Raw genomic sequence first — 18,291 nt, forward strand, 5'->3', positions numbered from 1 at the left:
GCATTTGCTAAGCAACTTCCGGACACAGAGGCGGCGAACATTAACGTTAAATGCGATTGGTCAATGAGAGGCGAGGTGATGATGTCACCCCGGAGGTTGTTGGCTAAAAATTAAGGCAAGCGAAGTAACAAGCTAGCTCACTTGAAATTAAAAATGAAATTCACCCTAGGAGGACTCGTTGATGAGGTTAAGGTAAATTCTACATTAAACGTCTTGTTTAAAAAGGAAAACGCACCGTAAACGTGAGTATGTACAACGTTCGCCCGTGTGTTGGTGTCCTTAGGGCAGCTTCGTGTGTTGATGAGCGCCGTGCCATGCAGAGGAGACACAGCAGCAACACGGATGGCATGTCCTCTGAAAGGCGAGCGAATGAACAATTGACTCTACTCCATGTTGTTCATCAAACAAGAGTGCAGAGAGGTTAGACCTCGGCCAAGGATTCAAGACATCCTATTTCTTGTCTAGGAGTTAGCCTGATTTGGGACCCCCCGGGAACCCCCCACCCTTTCCCCAAAAATGCTTTAAGGACTCCGGTTCAAGCACATGCTCGCTAGTTAAGGGAAGGTTATGATTTCAAATGTCACTTACAACTGAAGATGAGGTTTTAATCAGTCGGGTTTCAAGACAGGGTAGGGGTTATAAAAATTGGGTTCCAAGATAGGATTAGGGTTTTAAGCACAGTATAAATGACCAAATGAAGGGTTCAAGCAAATGTCAGCGTTCCAACCAGTTTGTAAATTCGTAGTAAGGTTCAAATTAGGGTTTCAAGCAAATGTTAGGATCCCAAATGTAATTGTAAAGATGGGGTTAGTGTCTCAGAGTAGGGTTTACAGACAGAGGTGTGAGTTTCAGAATAAGGTTTTATCATCAAGAAAACAATCATGTGAACAGCTGCAATCTAGTGGGGAAACGCTATAGCTCCTGAGTCTGAATTTTGGTTTTCTCGTTTAGGAACCGTAGCCAAACCCAGGGATCCGAGAGCAGTCTGGATGAAGGCGGCACGTTCGACTGTCTGAAACCCGATTCGCCCGCGTTGCCCCAGCAGATGTTTTCGGGCCTGGCAGGCATCCCGTCGGCCGCAGTCTCCACTGCCCAGTTCCAGGCGGCCGGCTTAGTGCTGGGCTCGCCCCCGGACGTCTTTGTGCAGATGACAGCGTCGTCCCGGGAAGCAGGCGGCCCTCATCGCCCCGAGGGCCGAGCCTTCCTGCCTCACCCTCCTCACCACCATTTTCACCAGCCACCGCCGCTGCAGCACGGGACCCCCTCACTCCTGCAACAGGCCACGGCGGTGGCGGCAGCGGCGGCAGGCTCAGAGAGGCACCACCGTGGCCCCCGAGAAGAGGCGGGCCCGGAGGACCCGGCCGCGCCGGCTCCAGCCTTCTCTGAGCTGAAGGCGATGGTGACATGGCTGCAGAGGGGCTTCCCGTTCATCCTCATTCTGCTGGCCAAAGTCTGCTTTCAGCATAAGCTCGGTAATTGTTCATCCTGTTACAAATGTTTTTTTTTTTTTTCTTTCTCAAATTAGATTTTTAAATTCTTAAATGATTTGAATTTAATTTTGAACAATCCTCCCCCTGTGCTGTTAGCACACAAGCTACCATGTTTGCTTGCGTACTGACCTCTACCAAACCTGCTGAATGTGTCTTCCAAAGTTATTTAATTAGCCTAAAGGTTTGAATGAAACATGTTTTCAGATGTTCTTTTTTTTTTTCCCCAAGCTAAAATTGATTCATATTTTTCATTTCACATCTTCCCATCATGCAATAAATCACCACTGCTCCCACCTAGCATCGTCTAGCATGATAGCACATAGCTTCTGTACTTAGCATGATCGCGAGCACACACTTGACTTTGCTTCCAGCTCAAGCTCGGCTCTGCCGCTGATGATGATGATGAACGTGTCATTTGTGCCCCAGGTATTGCCGTCTGCGTGGGGATGGCCAGCACCTTTGCTTACGCCAACGCCACCTTCAAGCGTCAGGTGTCGCTGCGGGTGAGACAACGTGTCCTGACGCTTCGTCGTGGTCCCAAAGTGTAATCAAACAGAAAGCGCCGGTTTTTTTTTGTTCCATCAGAGTGACATTTCACAACATTGATTTTTGAGAAGCCCGACGATTTGCACCATTTGATCCAGTAATCGCGCAATGTATTCTGAAATGAAACTGCTGCGGAACAGCCTAGGTCCGAATGAGATTTTCCTAAATGCTGCTCTGATGCAACGGACTGCATGCGCTCGTGCTTGACGAACGCTCCCTCGTGTTTCAGGAGGAGCGCTCGGTGCTGGTGGCCCTGTGGGTAGCGCTGTTTCTCTCCGGCAACGTGGCGTACGTGTACTACACCTTCAGCCAAGAAGAGCTCTACAACAGGTAGCCGGCGACAGCCAGCGTGGCCTTTAGCCGCCATTTTCATGAGGCTCATCTTTTATTTGTTTTTTCTATCGCCTCAGCCATCTTATGTGTCGTTTCTTTTAGCAGAGCTGCCGTCTGGTTTTTGTCCTGTGAGTATTTTATGTTGAGCTCACAATATTATTTGTCACAGGTGCTGCGCGTGTCACCTTCTCACATGCGAGCGCAGTGTAAAAGGGGAAAAAAAAATGGTATGCGTGTGTGCGTCCTATTCCAGCCTCCTGTTTTCCAAGCCCAATCTGGACACTTTTGACTTCTTTGACCTCATGTGGGCGGTGGGCATCACCGACTTTGTCCTCAAGTTTGTCACCGTTGGACTGAAATGCTTCATCCTCGTTCTACCTGGCATCCTCTTGGCGTTCAAGTCCAGGGTGAGAGTTCAACTTCTTATTTGTATCAAAATACAAAGGACAATGTCTTCCGGGAACACTTTTCATCTTAACATACTTCGAGCTCTATGACATAAAACCTTCCCGGCCAGCCCAGATTTTCTTCCTTCCTTCTGTACCTTCTTCCGCTGCATCGTACGGCGACTCGATCGTGCCATGAGGGCCACCGGGCTTTCCCACAACTTTCAAATTTGTGCACAAATCAAGTTTGTCTACATATTAATTGAATAGGAATAAGAATGCCGGTGGTATTCCAGGCTTAGTTTGACCTGAAGCATGGTTAAGTATTCCAAAGAGGAAAACATGTCATTTAACGAGTAAAAGTAGCCATTTGTGGGTCATTTTTAGCATTTCCAGGGGTCCTGCACCTTTATATTTGCGTCAATTTGAATGCTCAATGTACGTGGAATGTACCATGTTTTGAGTCAGTCCAAATCTCTCTTTGGCTTTGACCTGCTTGAATGAAAAGTTCTCCTTTCTGGGGAACTCCTTCCTGTGACTACTGATAGAGAATGATGACTCAGGGCATTTGTGGGAATGCATGGCCTCTTCCTAAGTTACAAGTCAATGCGCTTGTACTACATATTTGACATTTCTGACCCAAATAGCGCGATATTTACCCTTGCAGTGTCAAAAAAAGCGCAGGGGACGTATGTTTTTTTTCATTTTACGTTCCTGAATGTTTTTTGCACATTTGCTCGCAGGGAAAGTTCTACCTGCTGATCGAGGAGCTGAGTCAGCTGTTTCGCGCCCTGGTTCCCATCCAGCTGTGGTACAAGTACATCGTGGGAGAAGAGCCCTCGGCCAGCTACTTCTTAGGAGCCACGCTCATGATCGTCTACGGCATCTGCAAGGTGCTCATTAGCCATAAAAGAAAGATGATGATGGTGCTGAGTCTTAACACGTCAACGTCTCAATTGAGACGCAGACATTCACAGAAACAGTCATCGTTCTCTCACAACATCCGCAGGAAGGAATTCCCCAGAAAGGAGAAGTTTCCATTAGTAAAAGAAATGGAATTGACTTTAAATAGACTTTAACAGAAGCTGTCACGATAACAACCGAGGAAGCGGCAAATTCCTCAGGAATATTGATGAGTCAGAACCCAAAACGTAATCGTTTGGCCGGTGAGTGGCAGTGAGAACTTTGTGCGCTTGCCTCATGGCCAATGAATCACACAAATATGACCAAGGAGCTTTTTTCCATGTTCGTTCGCCAGAACGAGGGGAGGACACTGGGCGGAGTGGACCAGAAATGGCTGATAGTGGCATGACCTGGCTTTTTTTTTTTTTTTTTTTTTTGTTCTGGAGGGTTATAGTGTTATAGTGGTATTTGAGTGTCCCGGGAGGATGAGAGCAGCTGGAGCGGAGGTGACGCACCACAATGTCATGTAAAAAGTCAACTCTGCAGGTGACTTTGCCCTGACTGGACGCACTGCATGAGGAAGTAAAACATAAAAGCACATGATAACCCCCCCCCCCAATAGAAAATCAGCCACAAGCCCTTTTCAAGTTCAACATTAATTTGCCATTTGCTATGTGAAGAAGTAGTGCAGGCAATGACTGTTTCCGTCATTGTTTTTTAATCTTGTGGCGCTCCCTTCTGACTCCTTACGGAAGAGGATTAGGGCCAGTGAAGAAAAAAAAAACAAGGGGTGACAGGATTCTGACTTTTTTCTCAAAATTCTGACTTAAATTGCGAGATCAAAAGTTCGTTACTCCTTGACTCTCAAGTGCCACTTTTGAGGTAAAAGTGCCTCGTGGCATTCATGACTTGAAGTGAGCCAGCTCAAAGACCGCCTTCTTGTCTTTTGTCTGTCACCTGCAGTCCCTTGACATCTGCGGCCGAGCGTCGACCCTCCGCAAGGCCGCCGTCCTGCTCTGCCGCCCTCAGGTGAGCTTCCGTTCAAAAAGATATTTTGCAGAAAAAATAATCTGCCAGTCGTGTGACAAACAGAATGAACCGGCAAAATCTTAGCCAATTTTCTTGACATCGGGTTTTACAGGTTGGCTGTTACATTTTTAGTCTTGTCAAACCAAGCTTTGCGCAAGAAAAATAACAGAAAACATGACGCTTTTTAGTTGCATTACACTTGGGGTGTTCTAATTTGTTTGCGTGCAGCGTTGCGGCGTGCGCGCCGGCAGCCAGCGATGCAGCGAGGCCGGCGATGTGTGCGCTCTTTGCCAGACGCGTTTCCGCGAGCCCGTCGCCCTCCTGTGCCAGGTACACCGAGAGGCTCGCTCTCGCTTTTTGTCCCAATTGCCGGTCAATGGTGACGGCGCTCTTTCTGTTTGTCGCCAGCATATTTTCTGCGAGGAGTGTCTGAGTTCCTGGTTGGACCGGGAGAGGGCGTGCCCCCTGTGTCGCACCACCGTCGTGGAGACCCTCCGATGCTGGAAGGACGGGACCACCTCCGCTCACTTCCAAATCTACTAAAGCTGCATGGTGATGATGCACTCACAGACGAAAAACAAAAATTAAATATAAAATAAATGATGTGATCATCTCTGGGCTCGAGATCTAGCCTAGCTATCAAAATGGGACCGATGGTGGAAAATGGATCGGTGAAACAGCAAGTGGTGGATTTCCTTACAACAAAAAAACAATTTAACAGGAGTTAAATGTCAACTTTGACTACAGGACTATTTTCAGACATTGGACAAACTTCTCACACACCTGCGGGCTGAGAGCAGAGAGGCCACATGATGGCAGCATTTCGTCTTGAAATGTCTCAACGCAATAAGAAAATGGTCAAATTAGAGGAGGCCAGCATGGGATACGATTAGCTGCGTGATCGGCTGGTGCAACTGCCGCCCGTCGGTAGGGACGATGCCGTTTTATTCATCGGTAGGGACATTTTATTCAAACTTCCAATTTATTTGTTATTGCTGTATTCAAATCGTGTTACACTGGTCAAATCTATGTTTTTCTTTTGTTTCTCACTTTTCTCTTCATGATATGCTGTGGTATATAGGTCGCAATGTAGTAATTTAGACTGTGTGTCTGGAAGTAAAAACTTGGTTGTAATCGGGACGGGACTTGATAAGCAGAATTGCTTCGACCCGCCTCCCTCTTTGACAAGTCATAATGTAAAATTAAATTGTGATGAAAGTTGATTATGTACATGCCGAAATAAACAAATCAAGTCATTACCTTATGCCCAAAAAACTCTTCATAAAGTTGTCCCGTGATGTTAAATCAAGAATAAAATTAGAATATTGTTTACATGTCAAAATGTTGTCAGGTTACAAGAATAATAACCAAGATCAGCAAGAAATGCATTTCTTTGGAATAACGTCACAATGTCATCGAGTCGCACAAAAACCTTGTAAGAATGCAAACGTAACTGCGGGGGGGTGAGTTCTGAAAAGGATGGGGAACATGACAACATTCGGAACGATATGAAAAAATAGTACACGTGAAATTAGAAGACAGCCATAATATCGTCTCCACTGTTTACTGACTCGGTTTGTGTTTTATGTGTGTGATGTGTGAGAGAGGACAGATAAGGAGGCAATCACACAAACGAGAGCTTTTTAGTCTCGATTTGACCGACGAGGAACTGGTTTCCTAGGCAGGAACGAATGTTTCCTCTCTCCGTGTCCCACGTCGGACCTTTTCAAGTGAAAGACTCGTCGTTTGTTTTGACGGCGGCGCTTCCCTTCAAGAGATGTCTTCAACCCTTTCGAAGCGTTAACACAAAACGTCGCTAACATTTATGCACGCTATGGCCGAGGACGAGCTGGCTGCGTTCAGGTACCGTTGGCAACGGGAGTTATACAGCGCAAAAGAGGAGCGGGGCTTCTCTCTTGTTCCGTCCCCCAGCCCCAATTGCGAAGACGCGAGTGGAGGTCAAAGCGAGTCTGAACCCGAGACGAGTGGTGGCGCGGAAGGGTCAGATTACGTTTCCATCGCCAGGGGCTTGCTGGGCGGCAGGACGAGTCCCCTTCTGAACAGACTCGCGGAGGAGAGGAGCAGGAGGAAGAAGAAGTACCAAGAGGAGACATCCGTCTGCAGGGAGTCCCTTAAGCATCCTCGGAAAAAAGTCCAGAAAGAAGAGCAACTGGTGGATCGACTCATCCTAGATCTGGTATGGAGGCACTCAGAAGCCATCTCCTCAATGTCGACACCTGCTAACTACGCAGTGCCTCTTTCCATTGTTTATTTATTTTTTATTGATTTATTTATTGTTTTTCAATGCAGAACGAGGCCAACGACATCCCCTTCTTTGACGTGGACTTGCCGTATGAGTTAGCCCTGAAAATATTCCAACACCTTAACCGCTCTGAGCTCGGCAGATGTGCACAGGTGAGTGACTTAAAGCAAACAGCTGTCCGTCCATGCATGCACGCCCCTACTGGCAGAGAAAGTCGGCGAGTAGCATGCAGACGAGCCCGACGGTCCGATTACTCATGTTCACATATCTTTTATTGTGCCCGTGTTTTCATTAGGTCGTGTTCACACTGCAGAGCAATTGGATTCTTTTGACTTATCGATCAGATTAGTCCATTGCTTTCCGTGTCAATGTGAACGATGAAATTCAGATTCTTTTTGCCGGCAGGTGAGCAAGGCGTGGCGAGTTCTGGCCGAAGACGAGGTGCTGTGGTTCAGGCTGTGCTCAGCGGAGGGCCACGCGCGCGGCGCCACCGTGTCCGACTCGCCTTGCTGGAAGGCGGCGCTGCGAGACCGTCGCCGGGCGGCTGCCGATGTGCGCGCCAATTGGAAGGTGAGGCATCTCAACGTGACGTCGCACGCTGTAAACACCGGCAGGCAAACGAAGCCTTCCGTGTCGTTGGAGAAAACCTCCTGACCGTGAAGTCGACGAGTCGTTCTGAGTGGACCTGTTGCCGTTGCGATGAATCCAAGTGGACGATTTCCCTTTTCAGACTTTTCTGGGGGGTGTTTTTGTCACAATGTGTTTGTTGACCGCAGAATCGCGTCGGCTGCATCAGCCGGCTGCAGTTTGAGTTGGGGAAGGTGCTGTGCGACGTCAGCTCCTGCAACAACTACGTCCTGGCAGGGTGAGGACAGCCAATCGGGGCACTCCACAATCACCACAAATTAACAGAAAGATAAGAGTAAGTCCTAAGAGGCGGGAAATACGTCTAACGCGGCGGGTGTGTCACGTGCTGCCTGTCAGGTACTCGTCGGGGGACGTCAGGCTGTGGAACACGTCGCAGCGGGACCTGCCGTCGTCCCACCTCCGGTCCAACCGGCTGTCGGCACTCTCCGAGCCCAGGCCGCCTGTCGCTCTGGTGCGCGTTGGCGGACACGTGGCGGCGGCCGCCTACCACGACGGTACGCCAACTTGGTCTCTCTTTCCCCACACTTGCATCCTTTCGCGTCACCGTCCACCATGACTCGAGCAAATTTTCATCCGGATTTGAAAAACAGATGAGCTTGAGCTTTTTCGCAATACGCAGCAGGGAATATAATTCTATGTTTTAACAATTACTCAAAGGTAAAAGTTTTTTTTCCAATTTACAAGGGAAAAGTCACAGGCCTGGCAGATTAATAATTGTTTTCTTTTATTTGCGTGAACTTTTAACCAGCCGGGGCTTGGGCTTGTCTTGCGCGGCAGGCTGCGTGGACGTGTGGAGCGCACGGGCGGGCGGTGAGCCCATTTACCACTGGCAGTCGGCGGCAAACCACCGCGCCTTGGCCCTCAGCGCGGACGGCTCCGTCCTGGCTTCAGCCGTCGGCTCGGACGTCCGGCTGGATGGCGCCGACGACCGCGGAGCGTGGAGGACGCTCCGCCTGAACCTCCTCCCTAAGCCGGTCTGTCATTTCACGCGTGCCAAAGATGAGCTGAGCTCATATGTGCCTGTTGTACGCCTCGCAGGTTCAAAGTTTGGTGCTGGTGCCCAGTGGTGGTGGGCGGCGGCGGTGCCGCCGCGCGCTTACCGCGGCGGCGGCCGGTGACTCTGTCTACCTGCTGGACGAAGAGGAGGAGGAGGCCAGCACGCTGCACTCGGTGTACGGACACCCCGTCACCTGCCTGGAAGCCTCTGAGCGTCACCTGGCCTTCGGGGTGAAGCGCGTCGGCATGGTCAACAAGGTGAGTCCGGATGTCACACGATGGCGCCCGAGCGCTCTGACCGCCACCGGGCATCGACAGCGTGCAGCTGCGCGTGCCTCGCCCCTTGTCGCATGCATGGTCGCCGAGCACAACCAAGATGCTCAGCGCAAGCGTTGGCGGCCAGGCTCATTGACAGTGTCGCTCGCCCAAAAACTCTCTCTGGAGCTGGACTTGTGTCGCCGCAGATTCATGTGTACTGCGTGGAGACGGCCAAGGAGGTGGTGTGCGTCGGCGACTCACCGGGCGACTTCACCTGCGTCCACCTCCAAGACGGCAGCGCGCCGCACATAATGGCGTGCGGCAATAAAGACAGGAGGTGGCTCTCTCCCACTCTCGTGCACACACACGCACGCTCAATATCTTGACTTCATCACTTTATTATCGGAAGACTGGAAACCGGATGGGCCCCGTTTTGTTTGCAGGGTGCGCGTGTTTGACCTGCGCTCAGGCTCCTGCGTGTCGACCTTGTACGCGCACCAGCTGGGCGTGACGTCGGTGCGCGCCGACGACTGGAAGGTGGTGAGCGGCGGCGGCGAGGGCCTTCTGTGCGTGTGGGACATGAGAACGGCCAGCAAGCTGTGGGAGATGCACAACAGGTGAGAGCCGTGGGCTGGGTTGGGCCGGGCTGGGCCCTAATGTATCGTGTGCGCAGACATCCCGTGAGACACGTGCGTTTGGACAGCCGCACGCTGCTGACGGCCAACGTCCCCGACGACAAGACGCCACGGGGGGCTTGCATCACCGACGACGACCTGACGGCCCATCGCAGGTAGCAGCGCGCCCACCTGGCCCATTTGAAGCGTTCCGCCTCACGCTCGCAAGATTTCTGTCTCTTTACTTCCCTTTTCCCTCATATACAATTTTTTTTTAGCTTCTCATGGATGGATGCATGTTGTATTCCAGTCGCTTTTTTGCAGCTTCCCAGTTCCTAACTCCAAACGTTCTCATCCAGGCACCGAGGAGTCATCTGCCACTACGACTTCTCAGGCGGCGGCGATGATGATGATGACAGTGGTGGCGTCCTTCCCATCTGCAGGTCCAACTACGCCCAATCGCACGGCTACAACTACAACATTGCGCTGGCCGTGCCCTATGACCGCCTCAGGTGACAAAATGAGCATGAAAAGCAAGGCCAGCATTGTTTTTCTTTTCGTACTAGCCTCAGGTAGTGTAGGGGTACGCTCCACTGACTTGTCTGCAGTCTGCGTGCATGGAATCCATTCCTGTTAATGACCATGTACAAAAAGGCATTTTAAATGAAAAAATTACCATGTAGTAGTAATATAGTAAGGCTTTTAAAACAAAAAAAGACCAAGGCTTCTTTTGTGTCAACAAAGGCATACGATTTTTATTTTGATCCAAAAGAGCCCAAAAATTGCTTTTGTCAGAGAATCGACTGTTTTTCGCGGCGACAGCTGTGAAGGCTTGCGTGGCGCTTTTGGGGGTCCCTCACCTTGTCGCATCTGCATATGTGCTCAGAGAAGGGGTGGTCAAGAGGTGGCTTTTCTGCAGCGCATGGTGGTGGTGTTGCCAGTAGTGATGGGCACATGAGGCTTCATTGGGGTTTGAGGCTTTCCCACCAAACGGTGTGCAAATAGGTACATTTCTCGAGGCTTCATGAGCACACAACCCCCCCTGCTGGTCAAAAGGAGTAATTCATTTCATTAATGAGAATGACATACATTCACCTTTATACTTTGCTTCATGTAGCCTGATCAAAATGAATCAATTTTCTCTCTGTATGTGCGTTCACGTGTAACATTGAAGGAGGTGGAATATTGTGTTTCAATATGTAAATAAATACCATCAATGTCTATTAAGACTAACAGTTGACGGAACACATTTTGTTTTGAAGGGTTGCTGTGTTTTAACAAGGAAAGACTGATGTGCTTAGACTTGTACTTGTGAACAGGAAAGAGGGGTGCTTGGGATGGTTATTGGTTTTTATTCAAAACCAATATTCTTTGCCAAATTACAATAGACTGGCATGTGCCCCCTCTTTTGCTAAGTTTATTTTCTTGTCAAATAACACAACACACAATAATAATGAGTACATATTGGATCGCTTTCGTGCAAATATTTCAACAGATATTAAGTAAACGTGAGATAACTTGTATGCAGTTACTGTTGCGTTTGTTCAAGATGTCCGTCGTTGAGCAAGGAAAACAAAGATGTGGAGTTGGTTCTTTATTTGCAAGATCTTGGGTTGTTTTACAGCAGTCGGTACACAATGCACTTCAGCAGATGAAACAACAACCTCATAGTTCCGGTCAGAAGGCTACATAGTGTCCACAAGCAGGAATACGGAAGAGAAGAAAAGGGAGGGCAAAAGAAGGAAAAACATATCCTCATTTGTTCTGTTATCACCTGAATGTCTTATCTACTAAATATTTTGTATCCATGTGTCATGACGTTAATGAGCTGTGCCTTATGTGTAATGGAAAAGTTGTGTGTGCTCTGATGGAGCAACTATGTATAAATTAATAAGAGTATTTACACATTGCTGTTGCTCCCTCTTCATTACTTAAACAAACATTGAGTAAATACAGGAATAACTTATATGCAACTACTTCAGCATGTATGTCTTTTCTATAACGCTTAACAAAGAAAAACAGTCCCGATCAACAACAGTCTATGAATAAAAGCTACAGAGTTGATTCAAAGAGATGACCAGTGCTTCACCATCCATTCTTCCAACAGGTGTCTGCCACCTAAAAGCGGATGTGCATCCGGGATTCCAACTCCAAGGGCTTGAGCATCTGCCGGCCCAAAATTCATACGTAAATATTTGGGGGTGCAACGGTACGCGGCGAAATATTGAAGCCCACGGGACAATACGCCCTTATGGCCCACGGGAATTTGGTGCTTGATTCGCCGCGTCTTTGCTGACTTTGGGCTTCTCGTTGAGAAAAATCGCTCGTAAACATCGGCAGACGTAAATTCTGATTTTCATTTGATTCCGAAACTGCGGCTGCTACGATTGCTTAGGATTATAAACTGGGGTTAAAGTTATGTGCTGCTGAGAAGCAAAATGAAGCAATATTTAGATAGAAGGCATGCACAAACAAGTGTACCAAAAACGGTGGTGCAAAAACCGAGCACAGTTGCACCGCTAGTAAACAAATAGAGCCGTCGTACCAGTTGAAACATCTCAAAGGTGATCCCCTCGTAGAAGTCATCTAGCGCCTGCCGGGTGAACGAGAAAGTCGAGGTTGAGCGTGGCACCAGGGTTTCGTGTTGCCTGTCAGCATGTGCGTGCAGGCGTGCGCTTACCTTGTCGGCCGCTTCCAACATGGCCGCGCGGGCAATGGCCTTGGCCACCTGGTCCCCGAAGTCGCCACTTTTGGACAGCAGCTCCTCCACCACCAACGGAACAAATGAAATCATAATCGTGAATACTATTTGAGCTGGAATGACAACGCGTCCGTTTTATGCTTCACACGCTGGACTTAATTGGACTGCAATGACCAAATGGCCGGCCCATGTGGAATCTCGTCATTCTCATTTGATTTTTTCAATAGTTTATGCTTATTGACTATTTGAGCAACATTGTTTTTTCCACTTTACTTCTCACATGAAGAAAAAAAAAACCTGGTTAAAACAATGGTAAATTCGAACGGTTGGTTAACCATGAGCATTTCCTTCAGCCAACATGAATTATGAACTCAAAATTGTACAACTGAACTTTTTGGAAGGCCGGGAGTGCACCAACTGTGTCCGGTTTTTTTCTTCACTTTAACAATTTGCTTTAGTTTCCATCATTTGAATACATTGACAGTAATTTATTGAGATGATCAAATCGATGTGTTACAAAATGCTTGTTTTATTGATTGTATTTTGAGTTCTTTTTCAATTTGTGAGTTCAGTTTTATTCTTCGATGTTTTCCTTCAGGTGAATATCATGGTTCCGCTTGATTTGTTTGTAGGCGAGCCAAAAGTCTTGGGACGGACCCTAAAAGCCAAGCGGGCCTCGTGCATGCGCCGAAACGCTCGGCTTACCTTGCGGTACTCGGCCAGCGTGATGATTCCGTCGCTGTCCTTGTCGTGCATGTTGAACAAAACTGCAAACGCAAAGTTTTCTTGTCATCAACCGCGGCCAGTCGAAGGCTCACGTGCACTCACGGCGTAGCTTTTGCTTGCTGGCGGCCTGCCGCTCCTCCTCGCGGCTGATGTGTGCGAGCGGCCGGAAGTGACTCATGACCATCAGGAACTGCTCCAAGGTGATCTCCTCGCAGGATCCCACCATGCCCTGGTGCTGGTTTCTGCCCAGTTGGACCACAGCAATAAATCAACAAATGCAAACATCCCTTTTCAAACTGTCGGGATTTTTAATATATAAAGTGTTGTTCGATGCAAACTGAACTTTTTGAAACATTTTAAAAATCATTTGAGTGCGCCAAAGCATGCCGATGCTGTTGCATTAATTGCTGACCTTTTATCAAAGAAGGCATCGATGATTTGCTTCTTGATGGGATTGTGGGCCAGTTGTGGAATGGCGTCCAAATGTTCTCTTCTGCAGTGCGACAAACAAACACACGGTCAGGTCGGTTTTGATTCCAACATTAGCTCTCAAAATTCACCCCAAATTACCATTTGGTGCTCTTTCCACCCAAATGCAATATCACGCTGCACGCTATGTGTGCGCTATCTGACATAATTTGTGCAATCTTTCAGCCACAATGTAACATTTCTTTTTCGCCAAGCTAATGCTGAGAGCTTGCTGTGCCGGGCGAACTTTACAAACTAAAATTTCAAGTTGACCTTTTACCTCATCGTCTCCTTGTTTCCACTGAGATGCCGAAATCTTTTGTGGAGGGTTTTGATTTGCTTTCTGGAAACTTGGACGCATACACACACACACACACACACACACGCACACACACACACAAACACACAGGAAGTGGCACACAAAAAAGTTTAAAGTCTCTGAAACTGCATAACTCGGGGCTTGCCTTACATCCGCTCCTGTGTGCCAGCTCTTCATAGCCCTGCTGCTGTTGCTGCTGCTGCAGGTGGCTCTGGTCCAGCTGCTGCTGCTGCCCATGGCTCTGGTCCTGCTGCTGCTGCCCGTGTCTCTGCTCCAGCTGCTGCTGCCGCTCAGGACGTGTCAGCCAGGATCCCATTGCTGCTCTAAAGTGCGCAAAGTGCAACGCCCGCGGCAGCTCGCTCTCCGAGTCCCATCCATCCCTCCTTCAAGGTTCTAAGTCCATCCCGCTAGCCTGGATCAAGGAACGCCCTTTTGAGTGCAGCTCTTGTCCAATCTCCTTCATAGGCAACTCAAGGTGCATGCACCTGTGGAGTCTGCATTGAACGGACCCAACCTGAAGGTGCCCCTTTTTGTGGCCTCCAAGTAAACATTGGTGTAAAAAATGATGGTTTGCCCATGAAAATAAAATGAAGTTAAAAAACAAATGCACTTGTCGCCAGCCAATCTGGTGAGCGCCTGGTTGTGCACAGTCTCGGTGCACAAATAAGTCCGTACGCTCACATGTTTTAAAATTTATTTTTAAACCGATTGGGGCTTTGACATTGTTGAAGTGGACCGTTGCGTGTGTCCCATATTGTCACCCCTCAGAGACACAACAGCCGTGTATGGTTTTTCTCGAGTATTTTGTTTTTAAATTCACTTTCCATCTGAAATTATACCCTCCCTCTCGTTCAATAAACAAATCCTGTATTTTACCTGGTATGTCTCGCTTAATGAGTTAATGCAGACGACGACGAGAAAAAGCCAGAATTCTGAGAATGAAGTCAGAATTCTGACTTTGAAGTGAGAATTCCTACTTTCTGACTGTAAAGTCAGAATTCTGACTTTATTTTCAGAATTCTGACTTTAAAGTGGAAGTTCTGAGAATAAAGTCAGAATTCCCACTTTAAAAAAGTGAGAATTCCCACTTTCTTTGAAACTGGCTATAAAGTCAGAATTCTGTGACTTTAAAGTAAGAAATTCCCACTTTCTGACTTTAAAGTGGTAATTCTGACTTTATTCTCGTTTTTAAAGTCAGAATTCTGACTTTATTCTCAGTCATAAAGTGGGAATTCTCACTTTAAAATCAGAATTCTGAGAATAAAGTCAGAATTCTGACTTTTGACTTTAAAGTGACAATTCTCACTTTAAAGTCTGAGAAAAAAGTCAGAATCCTGTCACCCCACTTTTTTTTCTTCACTGGCCTAATCCTCTTCCGTACTTTTCCTTCCCTTTTTTAAAAGGGTTTGATTATTTGCGATTCCCTCATTGTCTGCAGACGCGCTTATTTTGAAGCGACGCTAACTTCCGCCTTTTTCTTCTTCGGTGGTGTCAGGTGTTATTTTACGGCAGTACTTGCCTAGTGCGTCACAAGTCGGCCATCTTGCCACGGTAATGACTCGCGAGCGACCAGGCGTCCTTCTTTATGCCAACAGACACAAAATGGAAAGTACAGGGTGTAAAAACTAAGAAAGGGGGTAGTTACAATTCAAATCAAGAATCGAATACAACATTTGAACGAAATAAGACGTTGAAGCATTTTCAGTAGGGGCTATGTGACGTCACAAACGCACTAACGCAGACTAACCAGCAGATGCCAGTGTAGGGCCGCGGGAGAATTTTACGTCGCCAACAAAGACGGTCGACAGGCAGGCTGACAGCTAGAATTCATGATTTGCATTTCCAGTTCATCGCGAGAACGAATCAGTGAGGGAACGAATCCTGACTTTCCCGTTCGCGAACGAGTTAGTGGGTGAACTGCCTTCCCGTGCATCAACGAATCAGTCAGTGAACGTGTTGCGTCTCCTGGCGTGAACTATGTAAGCCAGAATGTACATTACGATTTACTAAGGAAAGAAAGAACCACTCAATGAAACACCACATCTTTTATGCACGTTTTCTCCAAGCTAACGGCTAACTTTATTGCATGAAGGGATGCGCCGTGCTGCAACAACGGGGAGATTATGCTTCTCTTTGGGTATCTTGATTTTATAACATAGTAGTTTTTAAATAACGTGTATGCATATATACGCCTAAATATTGTTATCCAATATATCTACTGCAACTTCACATTGGATTGCTGGTTTGAAATTTACTTTTAATATTATTATTATTATTATATTTTTTGTTTTAAATAAACATTTATGTTAAAACTTGCCTGGTGTTTTATTCCTTGTTTTTATATTCGCCAATTAAAACATAAAAATCAGACATTTGGTTAACTGGTGTATATGACAATATGTGTTTTGCGTTGTTATATGAGTTGGTCCCCCAAAATAACAATTGTCGGCATAACGGATTTTTTTTCAACCTTTTATTCAAACACAAACACATTCGGCATAATAACACCATCAACTACAATCCAACAAATACAAAATTAAAATATCAATGTCGGCAGAACGTGTGTCGGCTGGCATAGCAGCGACGCTGTCTGTCACTTAAAAACTGGAATGCTCATCACTAGTACAAAAGAGTGCAGACGGCCAACCGCTGCCATGTCGAAATAGCCCACTGGTCAATGACACGGGCTCTCGCTCCGTATGAACCTGGTTCGATCCCAGGTGTTAGCATATACCCAAATGTGATTTTAGAATTGGAATCTCGCTTTGCACAAATGCAAGTATTTATGTGTAAATACATAAGGTGGCCCCGCCCCCAAGTCGGCCGAGAGAAAACCAATGGATCACGCCCACTACCTAGGGGGCGGGGTGAAATCCAATAGTGTAGGACACTCCTTTAGGTACACCGCCATTTTCAGGTGTACCTAATACAGGCCACTTCATTAGGGAAAAATCATAGTCAAAGCTTAAATGAAAGTGAAAAGTGCCCTCACCCCCAATTTCTGATTGGTTAGGGTTTGGGGTTAGAGGTTAGGGCTAGGGTTAGGGTTAGGGTTTGGGTTTCAAAGTAGGGTTTGGGTTAGGGTTTAGGGTTTAGGGTTTAAGGTTTAGGGTTAGGGTTTCAAAGTAGGGTTAGGGTTTAGGGTTAGGGTTTCAAAGTAGGGTTTGGGTTAGGGTTTCAAAGTAGGGTTAGGGTTTAGGGTTAGGGTTTCAAAGTAGGGTTTGGGTTAGGGTTTCAAAGTAGGGTTAGGGTTTAGGGTTAGGGTTTAGGGTTTAGGGTTTAGGGTTTAGGGTTAGGGTTTAGGGTTTGGGTTTCAAAGTAGGGTTTGGGTTAGGGTTTCAAAGTAGGGTTAGGGTTAGGGTTTAGGGTTTAGGGTTTAGGGTTTAGGGTTAGGGGTTCAAAGTAGGGTTAGGGTTAGGGTTTAGGGTTAGGGTTTCAAAGTAGGGTTTGGGTTAGGGTTTCAAAGTAGGGTTAGGGTTAGGGTTTAGGGTTTAGGGTTTCAAAGTAGGGTTAGGGTTAGGGTTTAGGGTTAGGGTTTCAAAGTAGGGTTTGGGTTAGGGTTTCAAAGTAGGGTTAGGGTTTAGGGTTTAGGGTTTAGGGTTTAGGGTTAGGGTTTCAAAGTAGGGTTAGGGTTGGGTTTAGGGTTAGGGTTTCAAAGTAGGGTTAGGGTTTGGGTTTCAAAGTAGGGTTTGGGTTAGGGTTTCAAAGTAGGGTTAGGGTTTAGGGTTTAGGGTTTAGGGTTAGGGGTTCAAAGTAGGGTTAGGGTTAGGGTTTAGGGTTTCAAAGTAGGGTTTGGGTTAGGGTTTCAAAGTAGGGTTAGGGTTAGGGTTTAGGGTTTAGGGTTTAGGGATTAGGGTTTAGGGTTTAGGGTTAGGGTTTCAAAGTAGGGTTAGGGTTAGGGTTTAGGGTTAGGGTTTCAAAGTAGGGTTTGGGTTAGGGTTTCAAAGTAGGGTTAGGGTTTAGGGTTAGGGTTTAGGGTTTAGGGTTTAGGGTTTAGGGTTTAGGGTTTAGGGTTTAGGGTTAGGGTTTCAAAGTAGGTTTAGGGTTAGGGTTTGGGTTAGGGTTTCAAAGTAGGGTTAGAGTTAGGGTTACAGCTAGGGTTAGGGGTTAGTTTTAGAGCTAGGGTTAGGGTTAGGGTTAAGATTAACAATGTTCTTAAGCCAGGTCGAAATAGCCGACTGGTTAGTGACACGGGCTTCTGACCTGTAGGAACCCGGTTCAATCCCAGGGGTGGACATGTATCTGAATGTCCTTTTACAACTGAATGCTCGCTTCGTACACACATATAAGTGTACACATATAAGTGTACGCATATGCAAACAACGTTGGGGACCACTGATCTATACTATTCGCATGAGCTGCTCCATAAAACCATATATGTACTGTGCCTTCCACATAGTAGGGACGAGGGTTCCATAGTGTAATGGTTAGTACACTGGACTCTCAACCCAGCAACTCGAGTTCAATTCCCAGTCAGACCTCTTTATTATTATTTTATTTTTTTTTACCTCGTGTAGTGTACCTATTGTAGTGTCCATGAGGTGTACCTAATCACAGGCCACTTCATTAGGGAAAAAGCACTTGGACACTCCATTAGGTACACCGCCTATA

The 18,291-nt window shown here is 47.1% G+C and overlaps 3 protein-coding genes across 7 annotated transcripts; 2 read left to right on the forward strand and 1 right to left on the reverse strand.

Annotated features, from left to right (window-relative positions):
• The first annotated feature begins 51 nt into the window (after window positions 1-51).
• On the forward strand, window positions 52-5,951 carry rnft2 (ring finger protein, transmembrane 2). Of its 5 annotated transcripts, XM_037258146.1 has the most exons (11): window positions 52-192; window positions 284-361; window positions 952-1,472; window positions 1,917-1,993; window positions 2,266-2,366; window positions 2,539-2,776; window positions 3,499-3,648; window positions 4,622-4,687; window positions 4,916-5,017; window positions 5,096-5,239; window positions 5,313-5,951. In XM_037258146.1, exons 1-10 carry the CDS (start codon window positions 182-184, stop codon window positions 5,228-5,230), a joined length of 1,479 nt encoding a protein of 492 aa, XP_037114041.1. In that variant the 5' UTR covers window positions 52-181; the 3' UTR covers window positions 5,231-5,239; window positions 5,313-5,951. The 5 variants fall into 5 exon arrangements, with proteins under 5 accessions (XP_037114041.1, XP_037114040.1, XP_037114042.1 ...); XM_037258145.1 differs by having other exon boundaries at window positions 5,096-5,951; XM_037258147.1 differs by having other exon boundaries at window positions 53-192; window positions 2,623-2,776; window positions 5,096-5,951.
• Window positions 5,952-6,391: 440 nt separating this feature from the next.
• Window positions 6,392-10,589, forward strand: fbxw8 (F-box and WD repeat domain containing 8). The gene is made up of 11 exons (XM_037258138.1): window positions 6,392-6,884; window positions 6,998-7,102; window positions 7,356-7,520; window positions 7,727-7,815; window positions 7,935-8,092; window positions 8,376-8,572; window positions 8,637-8,852; window positions 9,059-9,189; window positions 9,296-9,469; window positions 9,526-9,642; window positions 9,826-10,589. The coding sequence occupies exons 1-11, from the start codon at window positions 6,513-6,515 to the stop codon at window positions 9,980-9,982; spliced, it is 1,881 nt and encodes a 626-aa protein (XP_037114033.1). The 5' UTR covers window positions 6,392-6,512; the 3' UTR covers window positions 9,983-10,589.
• A 635-nt stretch (window positions 10,590-11,224) lies between these two features.
• Window positions 11,225-13,996, reverse strand: tesca (tescalcin a). Its single transcript, XM_037259382.1, has 8 exons — window positions 13,831-13,996; window positions 13,642-13,780; window positions 13,306-13,386; window positions 12,996-13,135; window positions 12,864-12,934; window positions 12,147-12,230; window positions 12,012-12,059; window positions 11,225-11,632 (listed from the first exon to the last, which is right to left on the reverse strand). Exons 1-8 carry the CDS (start codon window positions 13,994-13,996, stop codon window positions 11,585-11,587), a joined length of 777 nt encoding a protein of 258 aa, XP_037115277.1. The 3' UTR covers window positions 11,225-11,584.
• Window positions 13,997-18,291: the final 4,295 nt, after the last annotated feature.

The sequence above is a fragment of the Syngnathus acus genome, chromosome 9 (assembly GCF_901709675.1).
Source record: "Syngnathus acus chromosome 9, fSynAcu1.2, whole genome shotgun sequence".
In the NCBI taxonomy this organism is placed as follows: domain Eukaryota; kingdom Metazoa; phylum Chordata; class Actinopteri; order Syngnathiformes; family Syngnathidae; genus Syngnathus; species Syngnathus acus.